Source organism: Heteronotia binoei, chromosome 7 (assembly GCF_032191835.1).
Source record: "Heteronotia binoei isolate CCM8104 ecotype False Entrance Well chromosome 7, APGP_CSIRO_Hbin_v1, whole genome shotgun sequence".
In the NCBI taxonomy this organism is placed as follows: Eukaryota; Metazoa; Chordata; class Lepidosauria; order Squamata; family Gekkonidae; genus Heteronotia; species Heteronotia binoei.
Window position 1 is genome coordinate 57,715,304 of NC_083229.1, and position 26,836 is coordinate 57,742,139.

The window sequence follows — 26,836 nt, forward strand, 5'->3', positions numbered from 1 at the left end:
CTCTCTTCTATTTCATGTTACCCTGAAATAAGCAAACAGCTTTCATACACTACAATTCTGTTAAGCGGTTTTAATCTTCACTGCTGACAATGTGTGCTGCAGGCCCATATGTGGCAATGAACTGCATCAGATGCTGATGACACTGCATAAGATAAACATCCCTCTGAGCCAGAGAGTTCTCACTGTTGAGTTCAAATGGAAAAACAGCATTGGGTGGCACACAAAATACCGAGGCACCTGTACGGAGAAATTAAAATCAGGATACTAAATTACAATGTAATTTCAAAGACTATCAATGTTTCTTCTGCTGTGGGATGTGATCACTACAAAGTTGCTTAAGTGTGCTTGGATTTGCTGTATTTATATGGAAGTCTGACACGTAGAGACCCTGATCTAGTGACATGCGGTGCTGACAAGTCTTCCAGTGAGTTGGTAGCAGTTCCTTGCTTAGCATATGTAAACAAAATAATTCTGCTGTTTAATATCCTGTTGGGTTGTTTTAAAAGATTTACAAAAAAAATATGTTGGGTTCTTACAGAATACAGCTTTTTGTTACTGTTCTCTGCACCTGCATCACCAAAAGCCAGCCCTGAGAAGTAGGATGGCATGGGTTGTGGTATAGAAGCTTGCAGCTGGGACGGAAAATTGGTGAAGATATTTTAGGGCTGACCAACCTCCCTATGTAAACTGAAATTTCTTGAATTCATGCAGAAGTACCTTTGGATCAAAATAATGTATTCTGTCGGCCCAGTACTGACAACTGATTGTGTAAAGTAGCTCACAGGATTCCAGTTAAACTTCTCAAAGGCCATATGTGAGGAATCCGAAAGAGGGAAGTAATTTTTATATCATTTACATAAACTTGCAAAAATAAAGAGATGGGGTCTATGCATAAGGAATGGGTAAAACAGATAACTTTATACCATGGCAAAAGAAGGAAAAACTTTGTGAGAATTGCTAGTGTTTAAGTTTTTTTCTTTGGGGGATGGCTTCAGAATTCATAGTTTTGTTGCACAATATCACAGCCATTGTAACTCACAAAAGAGTGCCATGTGCAGAAACCCAGCAGTTATTCTTCATTACTTTTTAAAGGGTGTATATAAGTTGTATGGCTGACAAATATTTGCAGCTGACATGTCAGCTTGCCAGTGTGATGGGACTTGCTGTTCCCTATTAAAGGTAGAGTTTGCTTGAGAATAGGTCATCCTCTCTTACCCATCATTCCTGGAGGCAAGGAGTAGGTGGATCTTTCTGTCTAGCTGGAAGGAAATGCCTGCTGTCTTAAGTTTTTCTTCATACTTCCCCTGTGAGCATGCAAGGAAGGGCTTTGTGGATATTTTTTTCTTCTGGTTCCCCACAGCTATTAGGCTGCCTTTCTAGTGTGCCTCTCTTTGTTTACTAACTTGTGTGTATTAAGTGCCCTCAAGTTGCTTCCAAGTTAAGGCGACCCTGTGAATTAATGACCAAAAATATTCTATTGTTAACATCCTTGCAAACTTTGTGTGTATGTTTCAATTCTTTCCACCATTCTGACATTTTATTGCTTACCATCTGTTGCCAAAGTCAAGAAAGCCACAAGAGGGACCTTAAGCAAATGGTTCAGAGAATTATCTTGCTAACTTACTCATCAAGTCTAGCAGTTCTAGAAGGCCTTACTACACATTCAGTCTGTAATGGAATACAGCCAATGAAATTTAATTTTGGAGATAAACTTTTGGTGCATGCACACAAAAGCTTATACCTAAAATTAAACTTTGTTGGTCTTAAAGGTGCCACTGGACTCAGACTTTGTTCAGTATGTAATGCAGCAGCATCTGCATTCTTTGAGATGAATGCTTCAATCACTGGTATTTACAAAGCTGCATCATGGGTATCAGTGTCAGCATCTCTCACACACTATAAGCTGGACATGGTCTTGGCAGATGTGGCTTTTGGATGATGGATCATACAGCAAGTGCTCTAATTCTCTGTTCATATGGCAGTTGAGTTCCCACCCTATTTTGATGTACTGCTTGGTAACATCCCAAATGTTTAATCTTTCTAAAGTTGTTCTACTGATGCATGTTTTTATAAATTTTATTATAATGTTTTATAATGTAATTTTATCATGTATCTTCTAAATTATTAGCTGCCTTTGTAGCCCTGTAAAGGCAAAAATGTGGGATATAAATTTTATAAATAAATTAATAAATAAAACGTTCTAGGGTATCCTGTCTACTGCCTCAATGCTGATTTTGTTCCTGTTTCTCCTGTTGACATTGCTGTGCTATTGTGCCATGGTCAATTGTTTTGGCATCAATGACTGTTGCAGTGTTTTATGATGGCTAGGAGAGAGGAACCCAGAGAGGCACATGGTGCAGATTATGTATTCACTGCAGAAGTCTCCAAACTGAGGGTAATGGGCATGCCTTCCCATCTAGAGACAGAAATATTAGCTTACTACCTGCATCCAGGGATGATGGGTAGAAGAGGACCCAAATGTTCCAGAATATCCTCTTCCTCAAGCAAAATGAATGTCCAGGGTTTCAGTTCATGTAACTGAGAACTTGGAGCCAGGTAGGATATGAGACAATGTCTGAGGAGGTTGACCTGATTTTGAAGAAGCAGCCAGTACTGGAGGATCTTGTATGAACTTTTAATAATAATAATAATAAATTCTTATATCCCGCCCTCCCCCGCCGAAGCGGGCTCACATGACATGGTTTACACCATGATTACACTAAAATCCATCAATACATTAAAACAATTAAAATAGTTAGATACAGTTCAGATTAAATTAATTAACAATTAAAATTTATCAAATATAAATTAAAGTGCCACAGTTCAGAATGTGTATAGGATGGCTAGGTGTCATCTCTGGGTGCCATCTTAAATGCAAGTTGACAGAGGGTGGTTTTGCAAGCCCTGCGAAATTGATTTAGGTCTCGCAGGGCTCGTACCTCCTCTGGTAGTTGGTTCCACCATTTGGGGGCCATTGTGGAGAAGGCCTGCTCCCTAGTTGCCTTCAATCTGGCCTCTCTTGGTCCAGGGATTTGTAGTACGTTTTGAGAACTAGATCTCAGTGCTCTCTGGGGAACATATGGGGAGAGGCGGTCCCTGAGGTAGGCAGGTCCTCGGCCATATAGGGCTTTAAAGGTGATAACCAGCACCTTATAACGAACTCAGTACACAATCGGCAGCCAGTGCAGCTCCCGCAGCCTAGGCTGTACGTGTTCCCACCGTGGTAGTCCCACTAACAGCCTGGCTGCTGCATTCTGCACTAGCTGCAGCCTCCGCGTTCGGTACAAGGGCAGCCCCATGTAGAGGGCATTACAGTAGTCCAGCCTCGAGGTGATCGTTGCATGGATTACAGTTGCCAGGTCGCTACGTTCCAGGAAGGGGGCCAACTGCCTCGACCTAAGATGGAAGAAGGCGGATTTGGCAGTGGCAGCTGTTTGGGCCTCCATTGTCAGGGAAGGCTCCAGTAGCACTCCCAGGCTCCTGACCCTGCGCACTGGTATCAGTGACGCACCGTCAAAAGTTGGTAGGGAGATCTCCCTTCCTGGCCCGCCACGACCCACGCAAAGGACCTCTGTCTTCGCTGGATTCAGCTTTAGCCCACTCAGCCTGAGCCAGCCCGCCACGGCTTGCAACGCCCGGTCCAAGTTTATAGGGACATCGTCAGTCCGGCCATCCATCAATAGATAGAGCTGGGTGTCATCAGCATACTGGTGACAACCCAGCCCATACCTCCGGGCAATCTGGGCAAGGGGGCGCATGTAAATGTTAAACAACATTGGGGAGAGAACTGCCCCCTGAGGCACCCCACAATTAAGTAGGTGTCTCTGGGACAGCTCTTCTCCACTCGCCACCCTTTGTCCCCGGCCTACAAGAAAGGAGGAGAGCCACTGTAAGGCTAGCCCCCGAATTCCTGCGTCGGCGAGGCGGTGGGTCAGCAGCCGATGGTCGACCATATCGAACGCAGCCGAAAGGTCTAACAACAGCAATACCACCAAGCTACCTCGATCCAGATGTCGCAGGAGGTCATCCATGAGGGCAACCAAAACTGTCTCCGTCCTGTGGCCCGGGCGGAAGCCGGACTGGCACGGATCTAAGGTGGAAGCGTCATCCAGAAAGGCCTGTAACTGCAACGCCACAGCCCCCTCTATAATTTTGCCCAAAAAGGGCAAATTTGAGACCAGCCGATAATTAGCCAATTCGGCCGGATCTGATGTAGCTTTTTTCAGGAGAGGGCGGACCAATGCCTCCTTCAGGGGTGTTGGAAAAAAGCCCTCTGAAAGAGATCTATTTATGATGTCCCGTATAGGACATCTTAGCTCCTCCTGGCAAGCCTTTATTAGCCAGGAGGGGCATGGGTCTAGATCACAAGTTGTTGGGCGTGCAGAAACAAGGACTCTGTCTACTTCCTCCAAGCTGAGTGGGTCAAAGCAGTCCAGGATCAAACCAGAAGACACGCATTGGGCCTCGAGTTCGCTTACTGCATCCAAATTGGCAGGGCAGTCATGGCGGAGCAACTGGATCTTGTCTGCAAAAATTTTTGCAAAAGCCTCACAGCCAATTTCCAATTCCTTAACATTTGGATTGCCTTGAGGCAATGTAGTAAAATTCTGAATTATCCTAAACAATTGTGCCGGGTGCGAATTTGCAGATGCAATCTTAGCCGCAAAGCATGTTTTCTTTGCGGCCTTGACTGCCATCTCATAGGATCTCATAAACTTCCTATAAGATGTTCTAGTTGCTTTGTCACGGGTACGCTGCCATTGCCTCTCTAGCCGTCTAAGACCTTGTTTCAGCTGGCGTAGCTCCGGGGTATACCACGGAGCCAGCCTAGTCCGAGGTCGTAGAGGGCGTCGAGGTGCGATCTCATCAATGGCCCTGGAGAGCCGGCTATTCCAGGTCTCCACCAGGCCATTGAGAGAATCGCCAGAGGGCCAGGGATCCCGCAGAGCCATTTGGAACCGTTCCAGGTCCATCTGGCTCCGCGGGCGAGCCATAATAGGCTCGTTGCCAAAACAGGTTTGGGGTGGCATATCTACACGGGCCCTGAGGACGAGGTGGTCTGACCATGGCACTGCCTCGGCAGTTATATCATCCACCATAACCCCGGCCGCAAAGATCAGGTCTAACATGTGCCCGGCCTGGTGAGTGGGGGTTGTAACTAGTTGAGAGAGTCCTAGCGTCGCCATCCAAGACACTAGGTCCGTCGCCTGATTGGAGGTCGGGTCATCAGCATGGACGTTGAAGTCACCCAGGATCACCAACCTTGGGTGCTCCAACGCCCAGCCTGTCGCCGCCTCAAGCAGGGACGGTAAGGCGCTTGCTGGTGCGTTTGGCGTACGGTACACCAGCCAGTCCGCCAACCCCTCTCCAGCCTCTCATGCCAGGCCAGCACATTCAATGCCCTCGATCTTTGGGGCCGGGAGTGTCCTAAAGGAGTAAGCCTCTCGTATAAGTAGTGCCACTCCTCCCCCCCGCCCGCTAGTCCGCGATTGGTGGAAGACTGAATAGCCCGGGGGAGCTATTTGTGAGAGGGCTACCATATCTCCCTCTCGCACCCAGGTTTCGGTCACGCAAGCCAGGTCCATGTCCTGTTCGAGTAGGAACTCTCTAAGGACAGAGGTCTTATTATTAATGGACCTGTCATTGCATAACACCAATGACGGAGGCGGGATATTCAACCTGACCCTACTACCTGTCACCCTTGGGATGGGACACAGACTGGAGGAAGGCCGAGCACTATCTTGTCTCCGTCTTCCTCCCTTATGTCGTCCGCTCCCACCGCCATATCTCCCCCTCCCCAGGAGCACTGGAATCCCTAGACCAGACATTTCCCCGCTGGTGGCAACCACGATCTTAGCCACCACCAATGCACTACTATCGCCAATACTCCCCAGTCCACTCCGCCCTACCAGATCCCCATTCAAATTAACCCAGGTTAAAAAGGTAAAGGTAGTCCTCTGTGCAAGCACTGAGTTATTACCAACCTATGGGGTGACTTCATGTCACAACGTTTTCTTGGCAGACTTTTTACAGGGTGGTTTGCAGTTGCCTTCCCTAGTTATCTTAACTTTACCCCCAGCAAGCTGTGTACTAATTTTACTGACCGGAAAGGTGGAAGGCTGAGTCAACTTTGAACCAGCTGAGAGACATAATTTGGACAAGAAAAGTTAATGTGAGTTTTACCGTGTTTTAAAGTGAGAGACGATTCATATAATAAGATAGCAATCAAAGCATCTTCTTCAAGTACTTTTGTCCTTAAACTCAGTTTAGCATGCGCTTCAGACAGTGAAATCCTAAAATACAAACATGTTTCTAAATCTGGCTTGTCCACATAAATGTATGCATGCATGCTTAATGTTCCTCCTCCTATACATACTGCAGTTACTTGCATTATAGCTTAAGTAATGACTGTTTAAAAAATAATTTAAAAAACACTTTAAAATTATCAGAGAACTAGATATAATATGTAGTTCCATCCTAACAAAAATATTTGATAAAATTTATGAAACAGGATTTTATTACATCCCTTAAATCACATTCCAAATGTTTTTCTGGAGAATGTTCCCAAACAAGGCCAAAGATATGTAATCATTTTGTCTTCTGCAACTAATATGTTTAAAAGAAGTATTTACAAACACTTTAAACATGCAGATCCCCTATTCTTTCCTAGCGTCTATAAAGTTTGGCTTATCTCTGATAGGGCAATTTCACCTTACTCTTACACAACTATTTGAATAAAACCTTTGTGCAGATTCAGTATATTTTTAGATTTTGAAAGTAAGTGTTCTCCTGAGGCATAGGACACCTTGTGGGTGATTCCCAACCCATCAGTAGGGAGGCAGGACTAAATTTTCAACTTCCTGTTTCCGTTGGGAGTCACCATCAACTCAGTTACCATATTTTTTCGGTCCATAAGGTGCTCTGGACCATAGGACGCACCTTCCTCCTGGGGGGCAATCCGCTGCCTCCGCCTCCGATCCCGGTACTTCCCCCACGCCTGGCTACAGCTCTGCTTCCAGCAAGCGCTGCGATCGCTCCACGCTGCCCCCACTGCAAACCCAGCGCTTTGCGAGCGCCGGCTGCGGAGGGGGCAGCGTGCTTCCTCCGTGCCTGTCTGCCTGGCTCCAGCTCTGACACTTACAGCAAGCGCCAGGATCGTTCCCTCCGCCCTCCGATCCCGGCGCTTGCTTTAAGCATCAGAGCTGGAGCCAGGCAGACAGGCACGGAGGAAGCACCCGCCCCCTCCGCAAACCCAGCGCTTCATGAGCGCTGGCTGCGGAGGGGGCGGGTGCTTCCTCCGTGCCTGTCTGCAGCTCTGATGCTTAAAGCAAGCGCCGGGATCGGAGGGAGCGATCCTGACTCTTGCTTTAAGCGTCAGAGCTGGAGCCAGGCAGACAGGCACGGAGGAAGCACGCTGCCCCCTCCGCAGCCGGCGCTCGTGAAGTGCTGGGTTTGCGGTGGGGGCAGCGTGGAGCGATCCCAGCGCTTGCTGGAAGCAGAGCTGGAGCCAGGCAGGCAGGCACGGGGGAAGTGCCGGGATCGGAGGCAGAGGCAGCGCATCGCTCCCCCTTCCCGGAGGAAGGTACGTCCTATCGTCCCTTCGCTCCATAAGACGCACACACTCCCCCCCCACTTTTTCGGGGGGGGGGGGAAGTGCGTCTTATGGTCTGAAAAATACGGTATTTTCCTGCCTCTATAGGGAGAGCATTGAATATAGAATTGTCTGCTACTATTATGCTCTTCATCTATATACTTTTACTCAATTTCTTGATCCTTTGCTACCTATCTACTCATCATACTGTTCTATTGTCTAATGCTCCCTCTTATCTTTTCCTCTGACAAACTTTCAATATTTTCTTTCCCTGGCCAGGAGTCGACTTCGGGCATCCCAACTGCTATTTGGTGCCCAGTACTTACTTCTAACGGGCCTTGAGATCGTCGTGGGCTCCTGCGAATGAGGCACTCCAAGGATGACGGCTTCCTCTCTTGTGGAGAGTGCGAACAGAGGGTTAGTGGAGCCGATGACCCAAGAGAGGCTTGTGCGGATCTCCCCGTTGTTGCTGCATTCATGCGGCGCCTCAGAAAAGCGCACCAAAACAGGCCGCAAAGAGACGCCCCAGCGAAAGGCAGAATGCAGGCCTCGGGCCGTCCAGATCCTTCCCAGTCCGGTGGAGATGGTGAGGCATATGAACCGGGCTGTTTAATGGATGGTAGAGCGCTAATTTCAGGGCCCTGATCCACAGCCGAGTCTAGTGCAGCCTTTACACATTACTCTTGAGTAGACCAACTAGAGGCTACTCCAGGTACTGCACAAGAGGATTTGGTTCCTGTGCTGCTCCCTAGCGATTTCTTCCTGTACTTTGAGGTCAAATGAGAGAGTAAATGCAGGCCTTTTGTAAGCATCGCAGTACAAAGAGATGCAGATCACACTCCCATTCATCATCATCACCCTTCCCTACTAGAAGACCAAAAGGGAAGGGTAAGTGGCCTACCAAGGCAGCACAAAAACAGGTTTCCTCTCCAAATAGAGGAAGAGATTCCTCTCCTTCTAGAGGAGATGATCAGTCTGATAGAACCAGTGACAAAGAAGGGGAATTCTTCTCAGATGAGGAAGATTTAAATATTGAGGTCCCAGAGTCTGCCCAACAATTCTTTAAAATGGAGGACTATCAATATCTACTCATTAGAACCTTCACAGCATTAGATCTTCATGATGATCCTGATGTTGAGGAGGAGGAGGAAGCTGGAAAATCAAAAGTAAAACATAAGGGGATATGGAATTTTTTCCACAAAGGGCATCCTATGCCAAGGCTTTTTCATTTCCAAAGTATTTTGAAAGGCAGATCAGAGCAGAATGAAGAAAACTATTTGCTAATAAACAGTACCCAGGATTTCTAAAAAAGCTCTACCAGTTATATTCCTTTACTAACAATTTCTTGCAGATTCCTTTAGTTGATGCTCCAGTTGCAGCTCTTCAGAGATACGGTCTGGTGTCGGAAGACAGCCAAGGCACACTAAAAGATCATATTGACAAGACAGAATTTGCCTTACGAAGGGCACATGAAGCCTCTTCTATGTCACTTAAGGCATTGGCAGTAGGGTCCATGGTGGCAAGAGCTTCAGTTGTATGGATGAGGAAAATTATCTCAAGGATCCCATGGTGGAAGGGACCAATCAGGTCTTAAAGGCTGTATCCTTCCTAGCAGACTCTTCCCTGGACTCCATGATCTTTGCTGCCAGAGCTGTTGCTTCATCAACGGCAGCCAGACGTTCTGTTTGGTTGAGAGAGTGGTCAGCAGACACATTCTAAAAATAATGTGATGTCTTATCCGTTTCATGGAGGGCACCTCTTCAGCCAAGACTTAGATAAAATACTAGTAGATGCTAAAGACAAGAAGTTTCTCCGTCATCAAGACAATAGACGGGTTTGTCTTCCTTTTGTGCACAACACACGTTACCTTGGTTTAGACAAGATAATAGAAGAGGAGCCTGGAATTCCAATAAACAGCCCTTTCGTCGCAACGCTTCGAACAAATTCAACAAGTTTGGAGGCAAACGGACAGAAAGATCGGACAGAGACAACAAACCAAACAAAGCATGACTATGATATAATTCCAGTCGGAGCGCGCCTCTTCCATTTTCAACATCAGTGGCAGAATTCAACAATGGACGCTTGGTGCAAAGAAATAGTCTCCGACAGTTACAAAATAGAATTCAGTCAAATACCACGCAACCACTTTGTCTGCTCACAAAGTCATACAAATCCAGTAAAAAGAGATCACACAATTCAAGCAATTTAACATCTTTTAGAAATAAGGGCAATAGAACCCGTTCACTGGAGCCAACGCATCGCCTAGAACACCTGGGAGTTATAATAGACACATTACAGAATCGCCTAGTTCTACCACTTCACAAGACGCAAAAGATAAAGGAAGCGACTGCAGCAGTGATTCAGAGCAAGAACTCATCTCTTATGTCAATAGCAGCATTACAAGGCTTAATGATGTCATCCAATGGGGCAGGTTCTATTCCAGACCACTCCAGAACTTCTTACGACCCTACCAATACTGCATCTCAAAGAAGATGGACTGTTCATTGAGGGTTCCACTGAAACTAAAGATGAACCTACGCTGGTGGACAAAGACTTCCAACCTGACTCAGGGAAAACAGTTTTGGATCGGAGAATGGATTCAGATATATATGGATGTCAGTCTTATCAGGCTGGGGAGCCACATGCATCAACGTTCCAGTCCAGGGCACCTGGAACCAGGAGGAATCCAAGCTTCCGATCAATGTTTTGGAACTGAGGTCAATCAGACTAGCATTGATCCATTTTGCTGCAAGGATCGACAACTGCCATGTATTAGTCAGAATGGACAATGTTTCTGCGAAAGCATACATAAACAGATAAGGAGGATCCAAGTCTACTCTTCTTCTCAAGGAAGCGTCTGTTAAATTGGGCACAATTTCACATAGCTTTGATAAGAGCGGAACATGTGAAAGGCTCTACCAGTATTCAAGCAGATTGGCTCAGTCAGCAAATATGTCAGGGGGAATGGGCATTGAAGCACAGTGTATTCCAGATGATCGTGGATCACTTCGGCCAATCAGAAGTGGATCTATTTGCATCCCCGTACAACAACAAACTGAAGCGCTTCTTCACACGCTTTTTTCATCCGAAAGCAGAGGCCACAGATTCATTAACAGCCAGGTGGCCCCAGACCTTGCTGTTTGCGTTTCCACAAATTTCACTCTTACCAAGGCTGATAAGGAAAATCAGATTACTTCAAGCCGAGATAATAGTGGTAGCTCCATACTGGCCAAGACGTCCCTGGCTTTCGGATCTTCAAGAGTTATCAGTAGATCTTCCGCTAACCTTGCCAGTATCAGAAGACATGCTGTATCAAGGGCTGATATGTCATCCCCGCCTGGAGTGGTTTCATTTGACCACGTGGAAATTGAGAGGTCAAAGTTGCTAAATCTGGGATACTCGGATCAGGTGACATGAACAATGTTAGCTTTTCGGAGACCTTCTACGGTCCGTATATATAATGTGACCTGGAAAGCGTTCGTCCGCTGGGGCAGAAGGAAAAAGATCAATCTTTTGAAACCTAGGGTGAAAGAAATTCTACAATTTCTTCAGAAAGGCTTGGATTCAGGGCTCAAAGCAGCCACACTTCATCATCAAGTGGCAGCACTTGCTTCTGTATTAAATTTAGATGGCAAAAATGCATTAGACATTCTCATATCACTAGGTTTTTGAGAGGTGCCATGCTTTCTCTCCCTCTCCAGTCACACAGATTTCCTACTTGGAAATTAAACACGGTGCTCATGGCATTAACAAAATTGCTTTTTGAGACTATAAAAGAAATTTTTTTGTCATTCCTTAGAATGAAGGTTATATTTCTGGTGGCCATAACTTCCACCAGAAGAGTATCTGAATTGGCAGCGCTCTCAATCCACAAGGATTTATGTATCTTTCACAAGGGCAAGGTGGTCCTCAGAATGGATTCCACATTTAGACCAAAGTTGGACTCTAGTTTTCATAGGGCTCAAGAGATCGACTTACCCTCATTTTGTCCACATCCAGTACATTCCAAAGAGAAGTTGTGGCATAAACTGGACGTCAGATGGGCTCTAAGATGCTTTATTGAGAGAACCAAGGGCTGCTGCAGAACAGATTCTCTGTTCATAAATATATCTCCACCACACACAGGCAAAAGAATGTCTAATGCTGTCATTAGCAAATCACTATGTTTATGTATAACTGAGGCCTATAAAGCTCAAAAACTTCTGCCGCCAAAAGGTTTGACAGCTCACTCAGTGAGAAGTGCAGCAGCAAATGCAACCTTACCTAACAGGGCATCTGTAGAGGAAATTTGCAGAGCAGCTACGTGGTCATCAATCTCAACCTTTATCAGGCATTAAAAAATTAATGCATACGATTCTGCTGATGCCGCATTTGGAAGAAAAGTGCTACAACATATTCTGAGGGACGCCGATGGTGAGATCCCTCACACTGTCTAGGGACACTGCTTTTAAGATATCCCATAAGGTGTCCTATGCCTCAGAGGGAGAACGACCATTGGGTACTTATCGTGAGGGGTCCTTCTCCTCTGAGGATGGTAGGACACCTTGGTCCTACCTTTAATCCTTGCCATCGACATGCATCAGATATCTAAAAATATTTATATGAAGCAGAAACAGAAAAATTCAAGTTATAGGTTCTCAAGAAAGTGTAAATACTCCTGTTACCCTGTTTTTTCAACTATGCTATCTATTTCTATCCTGTTTTTGTTGCCTTATTCTAGTTCTAATGGTTATATCAGTTATATTTTTTGAGTTAGAAGGAAGGTTCCTACTGCTTGTAGGAGTTGCTAAACTGAGTTGAGGGTGACTCCCAATGGAAACAGGAAGTTGAAAATTTAGTCCTGCCTCCCTACTGATGGGTTGGGAATCACCCGCAAGGTGTCCTACTATCCTCGGAGGAGAAGGACCCCTCACGGTAAGTACCCAGTGGTCGTTTTAGGTAAATTTACTTAACATAAGATCAAGATGGGTAGCCATGTTAGTCTGTAGCAATAGAAAAGAGCAAGAGTCCAGTAGCACCTTAAAAACTAACATTTGTGGTAGAATATGAGCTTTTGTGAATTCACTTCAGATACTTTGCAAATCAGACTTACAGAACTTTTAGTGCAGCTGTTGAGAGATCTGATCCGTGAATGGAATGTGTTCTTACTCTGCGACTTGCTAGGTAGTAACCATGAATAAGTTTTTCTGCTTCTGAACCAAGTTCCACGTGCAAATTCTTAGCAAAAGCAAGGAACTAAAAGAAGATAAAAAACATTTCAGCCATTTACAAATGTCTAGTAAATATTTGCTAATCAGGATTAATTTTGTGTTGATGGTACTTTCTAAAACAATTTCAGAAAATACTAAGGCAGTTGGTGTACATAACCAGATTTTCCCTGTAATCATTTTGAAGTTGTCTAAACTGGTTAATCCATATAAGAATTACAAACATTGATAAAACAAAGTTTGAGTCCACTGGCACCTTTAGACCAACAGAATTGTATTCCTTGTGTGCAAGCACACTTCATCAGATACACCTGTATTTGAAGAAGTGTGTTTGCACACAAAAGAGTATAGGCTTCATTGGAAGCAGAAGAGGAGAAATCACTAATTTCAAAAAGACCACGTTTGAGATACAATTACTGCAACAGTTAAGTTACCAATCCTTTTTTTTAAGCATCACACACAGTATACAGTTACCTCCTCGTAGTCTTGTGTTTTGAACTGTTGGGAGACCACATAAGATGCCTCTTCTGGATCAACAGCATTTTTGAAAATGAAATTTACAACGGGAAGCATTGAATGGCAAAGTGATGGTTCGGTGCAGTGTATCAAAAGTCCAAAAGCATCTATAAGGTTGGCTGAAGTTAGATTTAAAATCTAGTAATTAAAAACAAATGTATATTTTAAAACATGCACTGCAGGGCATGAAAAGTGAAAGTTCATTTTCTCTACTGTTGCATTTAGTTCTACTAAGTCAAACCTTGACTTAAAATAGGTTCCATGACTACTGCAATAAGTATGTTTTTGAAGCCAGGCTGGGAATTGGCTCAGGAATAAAACATCCATTTTGCATGCAGAAGGTTCCAATTTCAGTCCTGGATAAATTGAAAGGATCTGAGTTGGTGATGCAAAAGATACATCTCTCTGGAAAGCTACTGACGGCACACAATGATGACCTTGATAGACCAGTTGTTACCAGCTGGTGTCCCTTTGAAAGCTGTTATTTGCAGTTACTGTTACATTTCATCAGTACTGTACTGATGTATATGACTTACTGTCTGGCCAACTGGAGTATCATCCTTTAGTGTATGCTTTCTGGAACAGGAATCTACATCAATAAATGACCAAAAACTGGTTTGAATTGGAAGAGAAATTTGCTGATCAATATCTTCTCCATATTTTTTTCCTTGGATGAATACTGTAGCAGCTCTGCTCTCTAACACTGAAAGTAAACAAGTCAATACAAATTTTACTTAATCTCACTATAAATATTGTTTTGCATAATATATATAGCATCCTTATTTTTTGTAAGAATCTCAGAGATGGATCACATGTAATAAGTTTAAAATACAGTGTTTCTGCAAGTTGTTGATGTATCTCAACAGTTATGAAGACTTTGTTTCATAGGCTATAGTTTCTCAGAATGCCATAAATACAGATAGAATAATTCTTAGTGACTGGCAGATTCACCCTGGGGTTACAAAGCATTAAAGAGAAAATGCATTTGGCCAACTGAAGTAACTTCATTCAGTATGGCCTCAGCATTTAAGTATACATAAAATTTCTAGCTGACCTACCTGACTGCAACTGTTCAAGTTTATCCTTCTTATATGAAGATAGTTCTCCTATTAAGCAGATTCCACCTTTGGCCAGTAAAGCACTACCAGCCTGAATGCTAGCAAGTCCAGTACCATGTTTATCTTTGGATACAGTTGGAAAAATTTCACCAGATGGCATGTGCTTTATGCCCTGGGCCACAAGGCAAACACTGTAATTCAGAAGTCTAGGGGATAGGAAAGTAGACAACAGTGTTATCTCCAGTGCTTTGGGGGAAGAAGTTTTTTTTTAACTTTTAAAAAATGTAAATGTAATAAAGTATGTGACAAATGTGATCTTACATCAACAACAGGGTAGTTTGATGTGCATTAAAAATCATGTAGAACCATCCAAACAAGACAGCTGTAGTTCACTTAATACAAAAGATAAATTACCTCTCTAATATTAAAGAATCATTTGTTGCTACCAAAAGATCCAGGTATTCTGCTGTTACCTCCTCTCTGTCATTTGTCTGTACTAGGCTTAACAACAGGGCCAGTTTGAGAGTGTTATAAATGCCTGTTGGAAGGACTTGGGAAGCAAAACTGTCAGCAAGAACAGCTGTAAATCTCCAACATGAATTTGAAGTTAAAGCAAGCAGATACTTAAACTTTTCACTGATGCACGAAGGATCTGATTTTTCTAAAAAAAGCCAAGAAGTAATTGTAAATCTAAATAACAACAGTAGTATTTCAAATAAATAATACATTCCGTTTCACAATTATTGACCTTCATTTTTTAGTGAATTCCATGGCTGGAGGAGCAAATCTTTCATTTTAGTTATTTTTTAATGATTAGTTCTATGCAGTTTTGCTTAGAACTGTGTCCATCAGGACTTGCATCCAAGAAAATGTTTACGACTGTAGCCCAAGATTCTACTACTTACTGTTAGGCCTTACATCCAAGCAAATGTTGCTAGAATTGAGATACAAAGTTTCAAATTACTGGACCATCTTGGTTTTGGCAGGTTGTGAATGTAGTCAGCTGTATTAAAACTGATTTTATCACTCTTTTCAGCTTCCCCATCCAGCAAACAATAAGGTAGTTTAAAAACTTACAAATCTTGTTATGCATTGACAGGCAGTCTAAGTGAGTGGCATGGCAATCAAATTATCAGTTGTCCAGATTGACTAGTTACTTAGCTCATAATTAATCAGCTCAAATTAAAAAAATATTTCATGCATATTATTACGTATGTGCATATTTATAAAATTCCACATCAGTTAACAATATAAATACAGTAGTGAAGTCACCACAAAAGGCAGCCAAATCAGCATCAATAGCATTCAATAGTATTGGTGCCATAAGTAAAAATTAATACAGGAGAATCTTTAGAAGAGTTAATAAAAGCTTCCTAGCCAGGTCAAGTTTTACAGTCATGTTAATAGCTGATTTTAAACCTCAGATGTGAAAGTAATTTAAATGCTGTAAGATCACAAATTAAAAGGTAGAGGGCACTCTCTTCTGTTTCACTTTGAAATAACACAGAGCTGAATTGTAAGGTTGTGATCTTCTGGAATGCTGAGTACCTTGTATGGATTATGAATTCAAACCCAGGAAGTATATTAATAAGATGAAATATGAAAATGAAAAAGAAAAAGAAAAAAACTTTGAATATTTTAGCACTGATTTATAGAACTTAAGTGAAGAGGAAACAAATCAATTACCATTGATAGAGAAAGCAAAATCCCTAAGGCAGTGATGCTTACTCTGCAGCTCAAAGAGACACACATTTGCAATTACCATCAACCAAAAGAGCAACATGACCACTGGCATGCCCTGTGTACCAGCCCACCACCAAACATACAATAATATATTAAATATGTAAATGTAGCCCTTTAAATTACCAAAATACCTCTGTACAGGTAGAATTGTATTTCCCCAATGTATCTGGAGTGAGGGGAAAGGCTTCTTTGCCTTTCTGCTCTCTCCTCAGCTCGAGGCACAACAGAGATTGTCAAGCCAGCTTGTTCTCCCAGCTGCAGCTGCCTGCATGTTGAGATATGGCTGTAGAGGCTGCAAAGGGTTGTGTGTGGAGAGGATGGAATCTCTACTTCTCTCTGGCACAAGGCCCGCAGCTCAGGAAGGTTCACTGTTTATCCATCATTCAGTCTCTCTGGTGGTGCCATTTCAAGGTGTGAAACTTGACTACCACAAGCTCTACAGGGCAATGGCCGTGTCCATATAGGGCAAGTGCCACATTGGGGAATGGTGCCAGTTGAGTCATATGTTGCTCTTGAGCCACTGAGTAAATATCAATGTCCCCATTTTTTTTTAATATTCTCAACCTAACAATTTACTCAGCCCATAGTGAAAGAGAACTCATGAAAGCAGATTTGACATTTTACATCAGGTACTATCCACAAGCACATCTATTTTCATTCAACCTTCTCTTGACTTACCTTGTAAATTGGGGAGCAGCACACTGTTGGCTTCTAGGCACACTGTGAGTTGAGAGCCATTTTGCATGCAGACTGGAATTCCTATAACTTTGTACCTATTCCCTATTTTCATTTTATTCACTAGTTCATCTATAAATAATAAAGAGGCATGTGGTTTTCTTTTATAATAAATATTTAGATTTTTATGGTAGTTCAGATTATAAAATCAAATGTAAAAGTCATAGAAAAACGTAATGTCAGCTTTTAAAAGCGTTCAAAAAGTAGAAAGACAATTACACTTTGGTATTCTATCTGCCAGACCATTCTGCACTTCAGTACCAAAAGGTAACCTTTAGGGTCATACTAGATGTGACCAGGTAGATCACCAGACTAAAAGTAGCTCTGGGCAGTATGCATGATTCACTTTATTTTCACAACAGCCTTGTGAAATGGGATTGGCTGGCTGGTCCCTGAGTAGAGATAAGCTGGCCTGATATTTCAACCACTGCAACATACTGGCTTATCTGGAGCGAAAGGTTTGCATTGGGAAAATGGAAGGGTTAACACCCTCTTGATGTGGCACTGATCTAAATCGCACTTCAACAGCTTTTAAATCAGAAATCTCCAGAATCACATTTTGTTTTATTGTCAGATTGCATCTAGGTAGTTGACTCTATGATGGCTAGGTCATCTCCTTTCTCCTTCTCTTTCTCCATTGATAGGATTTGGCTCCAAGGATGAATTCAGATGACTAATTCCAATTACGCTTTCCACCACAAAGTGGCCTTGTTCAGCTGTGTACATATATTCTGCCTTGTCTTGTGAGTTGTTATGCATATGTTCAGATCATTAGTCATCTGTTCTGAAATCTTGAAAAACAAAACCTTTTGAACAAAGTCTTACAATATCTTTTCCTACAAAAATTCAAGGCATATCATACAAACCAGATCCAGTTTAGGATATCTGTAGGATATGTGAGAGAAGATCTCAGCAGAATATATATGTTTGAAGAAATGGCATTTAAAAATAAAAGGAAAGCATAGGTATGGGTTCTGTTAAAAACGATGTTTTGTGTAGCTGAATTTTGGAAACCAGGGAAGCAGAGATCACAACTAAGAAACCAGCTAGATTGAGGAAGGATGTTACAAAACCATTAAGCAATCACAGTACTGTTTGATCATAAGAAACAAAGGAGGAAGTAACATTACAAGAAAAATGTACCATTGAAGTAATAAGAGCATGAGAGGCCTCAGCTTATGTAATTTTATATTCTGTTTCTGTTCATTAACAACAGATGAGTTCCTCTTTAAATGTGTTGGACATCAAAACTGAACATTACTTCAGGGCTGTGGTTCACATGTGAGTACATACAGGAAATGAAAAAGTGATTTCAATCAAATGCTACTTCCAAGAGCCAGTGTAATATAGTGGTTACTGTCAGACTAGGATCTGGGAGATTCAGATTTGAACCTCCCCCCACCCCCCTTGCCATGGAAAATTGCTAGGTGAGTTTGGGTTATTCACAAACTCCCAGCATAACCTACCTCACAGGGCACTGTTGTGAGAATAAAATGGAGAAGAGAATGATGTAAGCTGCTTTGGATCGCCCCACTGAGGAGAGAGATGGGGTGTAAGTGACGTAAATAGATATTTTGCACAGCACAGTGGTAATGTCTGTAACCATACCACAGTTTTTTCAGACTAGTAATAAGTGAACTCAAAGCTTACCTCTTAGGAAAACAGTAAAAGACTGAAATCTGACATGTTTTTTACTGCTGGGAAATCCTTGAAAAGCATTCATTGCTTTTATATCAATCATTTCAACAATCTGTTTATCTTTAAATTGAAGAAGAATATTAATGTGCAGGTTTACCAAAGTCTTGCTGAAGTCATTTGTCTAATCAAAATTTAAATGATTCCATATCTACTCCCAACATCCTAGACTAACCTACATACTAGTATTGTTCCATCCATTTTCCCTCCACTTCACCCTATCACAACATGCCAGTATTTTTCCTCATCTTTATTTTGTTCAGCTGTTTTTTTCCCCTTGGGGGTGGGGATGGCTTTATAATAGCTATTTTACAACTATAATTTTACTTCACTTAGTAAATGGAGATAAGAAATTACGGCTGAGATCCAAAACTTTTGAAGAAGAGAAGGAGGAGGGTTGGATTTATACTCAACACTTCACTTCCTGAAGAAGTCTTGGAGCAGCTTACAATCACTTTCCTTTCCCCACAACAGGCACCCTGTAAGGTAGGTGGGGCTGAGAGAGTTCTAAGAGGACTGTGACTGACCCAAAGTCACCCAACTGTCTTGGTGTTTGAGTGGAAGGCATTTCTACTCGTATAAAGCAGGGAGACATGATTTCTGCAGATTCCTTCCTCCGGCTGCAGTCCCATGCCATATCAGAAAGTCTCTCAACACTTGGGAAAGGCTTTAAGGAGCTGCAGCAGAAAAGAAGTGTCAGTCTTTTATTAGCAGAAATCTGAATCTAAAACCAGATTGTTCATCTTTAGGGGAGATTCCAAGAGAACAATTCTGAATAGGTCTATTTAGAATCCAACTCAGGTCTATGCAATGAGGCTTACTCCCAGGAAAGTGTTCTTAGGATGATACTATAGTTTCTAAAACAACATACACTCTAGGGTGTCCGACCTTTTGGCTTCCCTGGGCCACATTGGAAGAAGAAGAATTGTCTTGGGCCACACATAAAATACACAAACACTGATAGCTGATGATGAGCAAAAAATGGTCCATGCACAACTTTTGTGATACCTGCCACCACATATAAGCAGAAGGGGGGCAGGATCAGTAAAAAAAAAAAATCATCCCATCCCTCCCAGAAACACAAGGCCTTAATGTCCTTTCTGCTTCCAAGTCCTGCTGCAGATGGCCCAGAGCTGAAACAGGAACCAGGCCAGGCAATGCACTAAGCCAGGAGTAGGGCTGGGAAAGGTCTAGCCTTGGGTAGGCAGCAGCCAGCAGCAGACCACCAGGCTACCTCAGTCACCCATCTCAACAATAAAAGAAAAGCATAACATCAGAAAATGTGCCAATATGGTGCCTGCCAGAAGCAAACTAGAACCAGGCCAGACTGCAGCAAGCCCCACCACAAGCTCAGACAACTATAGTGACTTCTTCCACAAGACCAGCCCACCCACCCCAGCTCTCACTCTCTTACCTGGAGTCCAGGGAGGCTTACTGCAGGCTGCACACAGATGAATAGGAGCACTGAAAATGTGGAACAGGCTCTGCTGGCCAGCAAATAAGAGAGGTTCAACTGGACTGCAATGCTCTTACTACTGCTAGTAGAATGTTTGTATCTGGCGGGCCTCTACGTCAGTGTTGCCTACTCTTAAAACTGTTCTGCCTACTCTTAAAACTGATCCACTATGACAGCACTTTACATCAACAAATGGGGATAGATCCAGGAAAAAAAACGGGGTCATCCACTCTGCCCTATCATCCCACCCCATAAGCCCACCCAAGAGCTTGGGAGGCTGGCTTTGCTACTCCCCATCTTTCCCAGAGAGGAGCCCACAGCCACCCCGATACCTCCAGAGTGCAGCTGAGGGCTTTGTCCTGGGTGGGAGATCCAGAGGGGCCACAGCAGGAAGAAAGAAGAGTTGGAGAGTGCCCAGGAGCAAAGGAAGAGCACTCACACATACATGCTCTGAGTCAGCTCTGACTCAGGGAAAGCAAGCAGGAGAGAAAGCAACCAGATGTAGCCTCAGTCCCAGGATCTGCTGCCGCCGCAGCACACAGTTCCAGGTGCTGTTTTAAGAAAGTTTATGAGTTTGTGTTGGGGCCGCATTCAAAGCCATCCTGGGCTGCAGGTTTGACAAGCTTGCTCTAAAGTTTAAGTCCTAGACCTGTTAAGCTCAACACCTGTTGAAGAAGTGGTGAAATCAAAATAGTAGGAGCCACTGAAGATACATCATTAAGTAGACTTAGAACTATACATGGGTTCAGGTGCAGTGATTACACCAGTTTAAAAGAGAAAGTCTAGTAGCACTTAGACTAACAAAATTTGTGGTAGGGTATGAGCTTTCATGAGTCATTGCTGACTTCAAATACGGCTAGAATTTGAGTATATGTCCTATATATTTGAAAGTAGAGTGATTTCAGATGTTAGTCTCACATGCAAACAAAGCAACCCATCTTGTTCTACAGCAGTTTAAATGATACTTTTTAACTTTCTGGGATTAAAATTGCTGATAACCTTGTGGGCTGTCCCAAGAAATAAGACAATTTATTTTGGTCTGTATTTTCTAATAGTTTAACAGCTAAAATTTTAATCGGTGGTTTTCACTAATAAAAATAAGTCAAAGCACTGGATAGTTTATGCCCTAAGAGAGGATTAAAAGAAAAGGAATACATGTGGAGCAAGAAAATTATTTTAAATTCTACTTTGGTATATGCTTTAATCTTTTCTTATAAATTAGACATCCTAGATAGTTATTAAAGTTTCACTTTAGAACTGCACACATTGTCTTGCAATCATTGAACTTTTCCTTACCTTGGTTATTAAGTTAATTATTTGGGCATACCATTCTTACTTTTTTAATTTACTTAAAATGTTTCCAGTTCTGCATACTTAGCTGTAACATGTAATTCCTTCTGTGGTAAGTCACTATCTTCGCAGTGATTAACCTTGTGGTATTGATGTTGTTAGTATGTCGAAATATCAATAAAATTTGTTGAATTCTAAATTCTATTGGACTGATGGGCTAATAATTTGCTAGGAGACGTAGCCAGTTAGTCATTAGGGACACAACTGAACTTAAGCATTGTGATTCTATCAAAAGCAGGAAGCACCAGCACAATACCCGTTAGCTCTATTCATCCTTTGATAAAGATTTTACACCCCCTTTTCTCTTTTTAGGGCGCAGTAACAATCCTCTGTAGCAAGGCAATAAGGCTGTTGAACAACTAATTAATAAAATATATAATTCTTACCACCAAGTACTCTATATTTGATGTCTTCTTGCAGTGGTGAAGAACATAAACTGCACACAAAATCATTTCTCACTGTTGCAGATTCTGTAGCACCAGGAGTATGTACTCGTATATACTGAAACTCTAAGAGATGCAGACAATAAACTCAAGTTTCTTAATATTCATAAAATGATAGCTCGGGTGTTGAACTCATTTCTTATGAGGGCTGGATCTGACATAAATAAGATCTTGTGAGGCTGGGCCATGTGTATCATAAAATGTAACACTGGGTAGCAGAAATGTAAACTTTATAAAGGGCACAGGCAAGCACAAAGATTTTTAAAATAAAATATGCTTAAAACATTAGCACTCTTGCAATATTTTATTTTGTTGGAGCATGTGCTTTTTGAAAGTTGTGTGAAGACATAGCTTGCCATCAGTGAAGAAATATTTCTGTTAAAAATTTCATTTGGGACTGGCTCTATGAGAAAGCATCTTGATGTGGAACGTGTACCAAGAAGTTGACAGGCACATTAACGATATATCAACCTTTGGAGGCTTCTTTTGAGGGGATCTGGTTCCTCAACTACTCAGGAGCAATTTTGTTGCCACATGAATTTATGGATTTTACTGTCATAGAACCTACCCCTTGTTGAATATAGTGTTCATGGCGTATGTGTATATATTTTTCTAATGAGATGGAGACTATTTGTAATTGTTTTGACACAGTTGTTTTTGTTTTGAGACACAGAAGGAAACAAGAGAGGCAGAAGGAAATAGACAACAGCCAGTTGCTCACAGACCTGATAGGAGCCCTGGGCGGGCTAGATGTGGCCCATGGGCTAAGTGTTTGATGCCCCTGTGATAGCTGATACCTTATGAGTTTTTTATGTTAATTTCTTTATTACGGATTAGTAAATAACCTCTGAAAATGGACGCTGTGAATCCTATTTCTCACTTTGCGTTGTGTTAATCCAAGAGTCCCCAACGGCCGGTCTGTGGACCGGTACCAGTCCATGGCCTGTTAGCAACCGGGCCACAAGTTGTATAATTATTTCATTATATATTACAATGTAGTAGTAATAATAAGACAATAATAAGATTTATATCCTGCCTTCCACTCCAAATCTCAGAGTGGCTCATAATCTTCTTTATCTTCCTCCCCAACAGACACCCTGTGAGGTGGGTGGGGCTGAGAGAGCTCTCCCCAGCAGCTGCAAATGGAGGAGTGGGGAATCAAACCCGGTTCCCCCTGATAAGAGTCCGCACACTTAACCACCATACCAAAATAAAGTACACAATTGTATCATTCAAAAACCATTGCCCAGCAGCCCCAGTCTGTGGAAAAATTGTCTTCCACAAAACCAGTCCCTGGTGCCAAAAAGGTTGGGGACCGCTGTGTTAATCCACTATGGGAAAACAAAGTTCTTTAATAAGAAAATAAGAGAAGCCATGTTGAATCAAACCAATGGCCAATCCAATTCAGCACCCTTGTGACACACAGTGGCCAAAACCCATCTATACCTTGTAGCTAATAGTCACTGATGGACCTCTGCTCCATGTTTACCAGTACCCTCTTGAAGTTGTCTATGTTTGTATGTTCTTGATAGCCCAAATACATCCAATTTATGAATGTACTTAAATTTATTTCTATTACTGCTTTTCTACCCCATTAAGGGTATTCAAGGTGGTTCACAAAAGAAAAATAATAAAATCATATACAAATAAATGTCAGCAGTATAACATACATTTTCAATATCTATGATGGAAATCAAACTGAGTTTAGAGTAATATGTTCAACGCTAATATGAATGAGGTTTTTTCCGCTACTAATTTTCTTCCCATAGGTATTAGAATCTGTTCCCCTGTATACTCAAGCGCCTTGCTTTTCCTTCTTTCTTCACCCCAGCATCCAAGCCTTGCTGACAAAATACCAAATTCTGTAATCCCATTTTTTACAATTAAATATATATATATATAACTTTATGTCAGAAAATCATAACATATGGACTTATTAATTGTAACATATGGACTTATTAATTGGTGAATTGCACAAAACCCGGTTCAAGTTTCCAGATTGGCATACCTTCAGAAAATGGGCATGTTTCCTCAGAACAAACAAATCTTGCACCTTGTGTATATTTTGTTACAGCAGTCATCTGAATCACTATTCCTTCTGACATATAAAATCTTTGAGACATGTAATCAAATGGAAATTTGCAAAGATTCAGGGTGTAACAGGGCAGGGATGGTAAATATGTTAGTTTCAATACTACGTTCATCTAAAAAGAGAAATATGTTCAAGACTGCAATTAAGAATTATATTTAATATGGTGACTGACAGCACCTTCCTAAACTGAAGCTAGACTTTTCTAAGTCTGTCTTGAAAGAGAACAGTGTAACTTTGCTTAGATGGTACAGTAAATAGTCTAATGGTTGCATGGCAATAAATGAATAATATATATAACACTGTTTTCCTGTGTCCACGCCATATTCTCTATTATGTAACCCAAACAATAACCCTGTGTTGCTTCCAGATGGCTGTTGCTAGGGTTGCCATCCTCCAAGTGGGACCTGGGGATCCCCTGGAATTACAACTCATCTCTATAGAGATCAGTTCCTTTGGAGAAAATTACAGCTTTGGAGGGTAGATTCTATGACATTATATCCAGCTGAGATCCTTGTCCCCCACAGGGTCCACATACAATCTCCAAAAAGTTCTCAACCTGGAGCTGGCAACCCTGTCCCCACCCCAACCCTTGCCACCCCACCTGGTAATCCTAATTTCTTCTGTATATGTGGGTGCCATTCCCCACTGACATCAGGGCTACCTCTGACATGAAAATTAAAGATGAACCCCTCTCCAAACATGAACTCCGGCTTTACCATGGAGATAGATGGGGAGTGTAATGGAATTAATTTTGCATTAGCACAGTATCCTGTGATTAAATTTTGCCTTTGTTTCAGAAAACGTATCTAACTAAAAATATAAATGAGGGAAGCTATATTTTATAACTACAACTGTTTTTAAATCAGAATTTGAATAGAGCACATCCTTACCTGAGCCTCAGTCTGCAGCTGCTGAATTAGTGTCAATGTCTTAACAGCTGTAAAACACACCTAGAATTCAAAATACAATTTACTTTGTAAGAATTAGTACATTAAATTAGTCAATACATTTCTGTTGGCTCTTAATGTATGAGGTGCCTTACTGTCTGAAAAATCTTTGTGGCCTTCACAGGCTCATGCAGTATATAATTTCCAAGAGTAGCATCCAACTCAGCAATATCAGATGGATTTATGGAAATTAGAAACCGAAAGACAGCATAACTTTGCTTTGAGTCTGTAAGAGAAGACACTTAATAGTTTCTATAGCTTATATATTCCTTTAAACTAAGTAAGATTTTTCTTTAAATAATACATTAAATAATCTAGATATCACCATTGTATAGTTTGCAGTCTTCCACAAATTTCTGAAGGCCACCACTCCTGTCAAGATAAGTTAAGGCAACTTCCTTCATTTTCTGAAGATTTGGCCTCATGTTCTCTGGATGGTTTTGCTTCCTTTCCAAATACTTAGCTCACAAATCAATATGTTGCTGTGAAAAATCAACAATAGAAATAGAATGAAGACTTTAATTAAACATCCCATGTTATATTTATTGTAATTTGCTTTTAAGGAAACAGCCCAGCTTTAAGCTTGAAGATGCTAGTGCACTGCTGATGACAGCATAATACCAGCATAGCTATTACTATACTATCTTAGCAGAGAGAGAAAAATAGTGAAATAGTTAACTGCACTGGAAGCTATAGTAATACCACTGACAACCAAATATCAAACAATATGTTAATATCCCCATGTTAAGTATAGGTTTGAATCCTGTGTCAACCATGTGTGGAAAGAGCCAACCAATGCATGCTAACTTGGGCATGCCTCTCTCTATGAGGTCATCCTGACCCTCCTCCCACACACATACAAAATAGAACAGGGCTCTGGAGAGGCAGCATATACATTTCCCAAATAAGTAACGGAAGGAACAAAGGCAACACGGTGCCCTGCACTGAATAGAGGACCTTCTCCTTTGCTCAGTCTCACCTAATCCTCCCTCTTTACTACAGCCCTCATTCCACATGTTTTTGTCTATGCAAATTCCACAATCCCCATCATTTGAAAAGCTGGTTGGATGCAAGCCATGGATCCAGCAATGTGCATGAAGAAACATAAATGGACACAAGACAGATTTACTGGTGCAACCAGAGCCTGCTTTTAAAAGGGGGAAAGATACCATACTGCTGTATAGCAAGGGGAACATTTGCTGAGCAGCAGCAGGAATGAATGCCTGAATGAATGGAGGAGTAAAGTCTCTTAGTTTAGGAATACTCCTGTGCAAAATTATTTTCTTCTAGAGCCTCATCATAAGAGTTCCCAGTGTATGATCTTTTGCTTGTGATTCTTCCAATGAAACTACCCATGTTACATTTACAGAATTAGAGTTGGCTAGCAATGTAATGCACATTATTTACACACAAATTGATAATAGCTGTTGCTAACATGTATTAATAAAATGATTAGAAGTGTAATTTATTTGTGATGGAGTGGTTCTGTTTTGGAACATCTGTGAAAGCCCACATTGGGTACTGCATATCTGATGATCAGCTGTGAGGCACTCTAGAATTTCTCTCGAGATTCCACTTCTTTTTTGGATACAAGCATTCTCTCTCACACACACACACACACACCCAGCTTCGCTGGAAAATGTGTGGAATGTCCTTGATGGGAGTATCTTCTGTTAAATCAGGAAGACTCCTCAACAGAAAGCAGCCCTGGATGCAACCACCAACTGCTTCCCCTAAAACTTCTTGTTAAGATTCTCAATGTGGTTTTTTTAAAAAACCTGATCGATATTGCCTTAATCTCACTCTGTTTATCTAAAAAGCTTATCCAGAAGCTGATGGTTTGACTCACAGAGGGACTATTTATGGCCTCCGGTCTTTAAGCCTTTGAAAGGGACAATGTCCCCCCTTCCTGTTTTGTGTTCTATGGCACAAAGAACACTGTCCAAGAAAAGCACTAGGTACATGGTTAACATTGTCAGTCATGCATGAATCATTTGAGACAA

The 26,836-nt window shown here is 41.9% G+C and overlaps 1 protein-coding gene across 2 annotated transcripts; it reads right to left on the minus strand.

The window, feature by feature from the left end:
• Positions 1-4: 4 nt before the first annotated feature.
• On the minus strand, positions 5-25,296 carry MCMDC2 (minichromosome maintenance domain containing 2). 2 transcript variants are annotated; one of them, XM_060243673.1, is made up of 14 exons: positions 25,159-25,296; positions 24,929-25,059; positions 24,777-24,836; positions 23,803-23,998; positions 21,738-21,860; positions 18,501-18,608; positions 16,794-16,922; positions 14,787-15,024; positions 14,373-14,578; positions 13,851-14,017; positions 13,273-13,452; positions 12,684-12,826; positions 6,184-6,293; positions 5-237 (listed from the first exon to the last, which is right to left on the minus strand). In XM_060243673.1, exons 1-14 carry the CDS (start codon positions 25,256-25,258, stop codon positions 71-73), a joined length of 2,058 nt encoding a protein of 685 aa, XP_060099656.1. In that variant the 5' UTR covers positions 25,259-25,296; the 3' UTR covers positions 5-70. The 2 variants fall into 2 exon arrangements, with proteins under 2 accessions (XP_060099656.1, XP_060099657.1); XM_060243674.1 differs by lacking the exons at positions 14,373-14,578; positions 14,787-15,024.
• Positions 25,297-26,836: the final 1,540 nt, after the last annotated feature.